Source organism: Penaeus monodon, chromosome 22, assembly GCF_015228065.2.
Source record: "Penaeus monodon isolate SGIC_2016 chromosome 22, NSTDA_Pmon_1, whole genome shotgun sequence".
NCBI lineage: Eukaryota > Metazoa > Arthropoda > Malacostraca > Decapoda > Penaeidae > Penaeus > Penaeus monodon.
In genome coordinates, this window is record NC_051407.1 from 15,016,968 (window position 1) to 15,017,487 (window position 520).

The 520-nt window shown below is 43.3% G+C and overlaps 1 protein-coding gene across 1 annotated transcript in view; it reads left to right on the forward strand.

Moving 5' to 3' along the window:
• The window catches only part of LOC119586942 (fibroleukin-like), a 5,536-nt gene extending 5,083 nt beyond the window's left edge, over positions 1–453 (forward strand). The window contains exon 4 of the mRNA XM_037935673.1: positions 246–453. Within this exon, the coding sequence (XP_037791601.1) occupies positions 246–432 (187 nt within the window). The 3' untranslated portion in view covers positions 433–453. The remainder of the gene's footprint in view (positions 1–245) is intronic.
• Positions 454–520: the final 67 nt, after the last annotated feature.

Here is a 520-nt window from a genome sequence, read left to right on the forward strand (position 1 = left end):
CCCAGCATAAGTGATCAAAGGAATAAGAGGCACAACCAGTAAATCATTCCAACTACATCTAATTTTACAGTCTCCACTAACTCCCAACCATCTTCTATGACGAGTTGCACACAGAAAATGTTACATTTGAACATTTTCCTCTTCTTTCTTTCTCTTTCTCGTGGTGTCAAAAGATTTCTCCGGTGAAAATGCATTTTTGTTACTATCCACACCTACCACATTGCTATATAACTTTTCATTAACAGCAACTTCCGCGTCGGTAGCGAAAGGTCTGGCTACCAACTCGACATTGGAGAATATTCCGGAAACGCAACAGATGCCTTCACCTACCATCATGGGCGCCCCTTCACGTCAAACGACCGGGATAATGACCTTTACGCCAGCGGCAATTGTGCCTCTTTCTTCTCTGGCGGATGGTGGTACGACAGGTAACTGCGGAGAACTTTATCCGAGTTTGTGAATTCTGCGAGAAATTTTAAGCAGGGCGATTATAGAAAATGTATGTTGGGCGCATTGAATA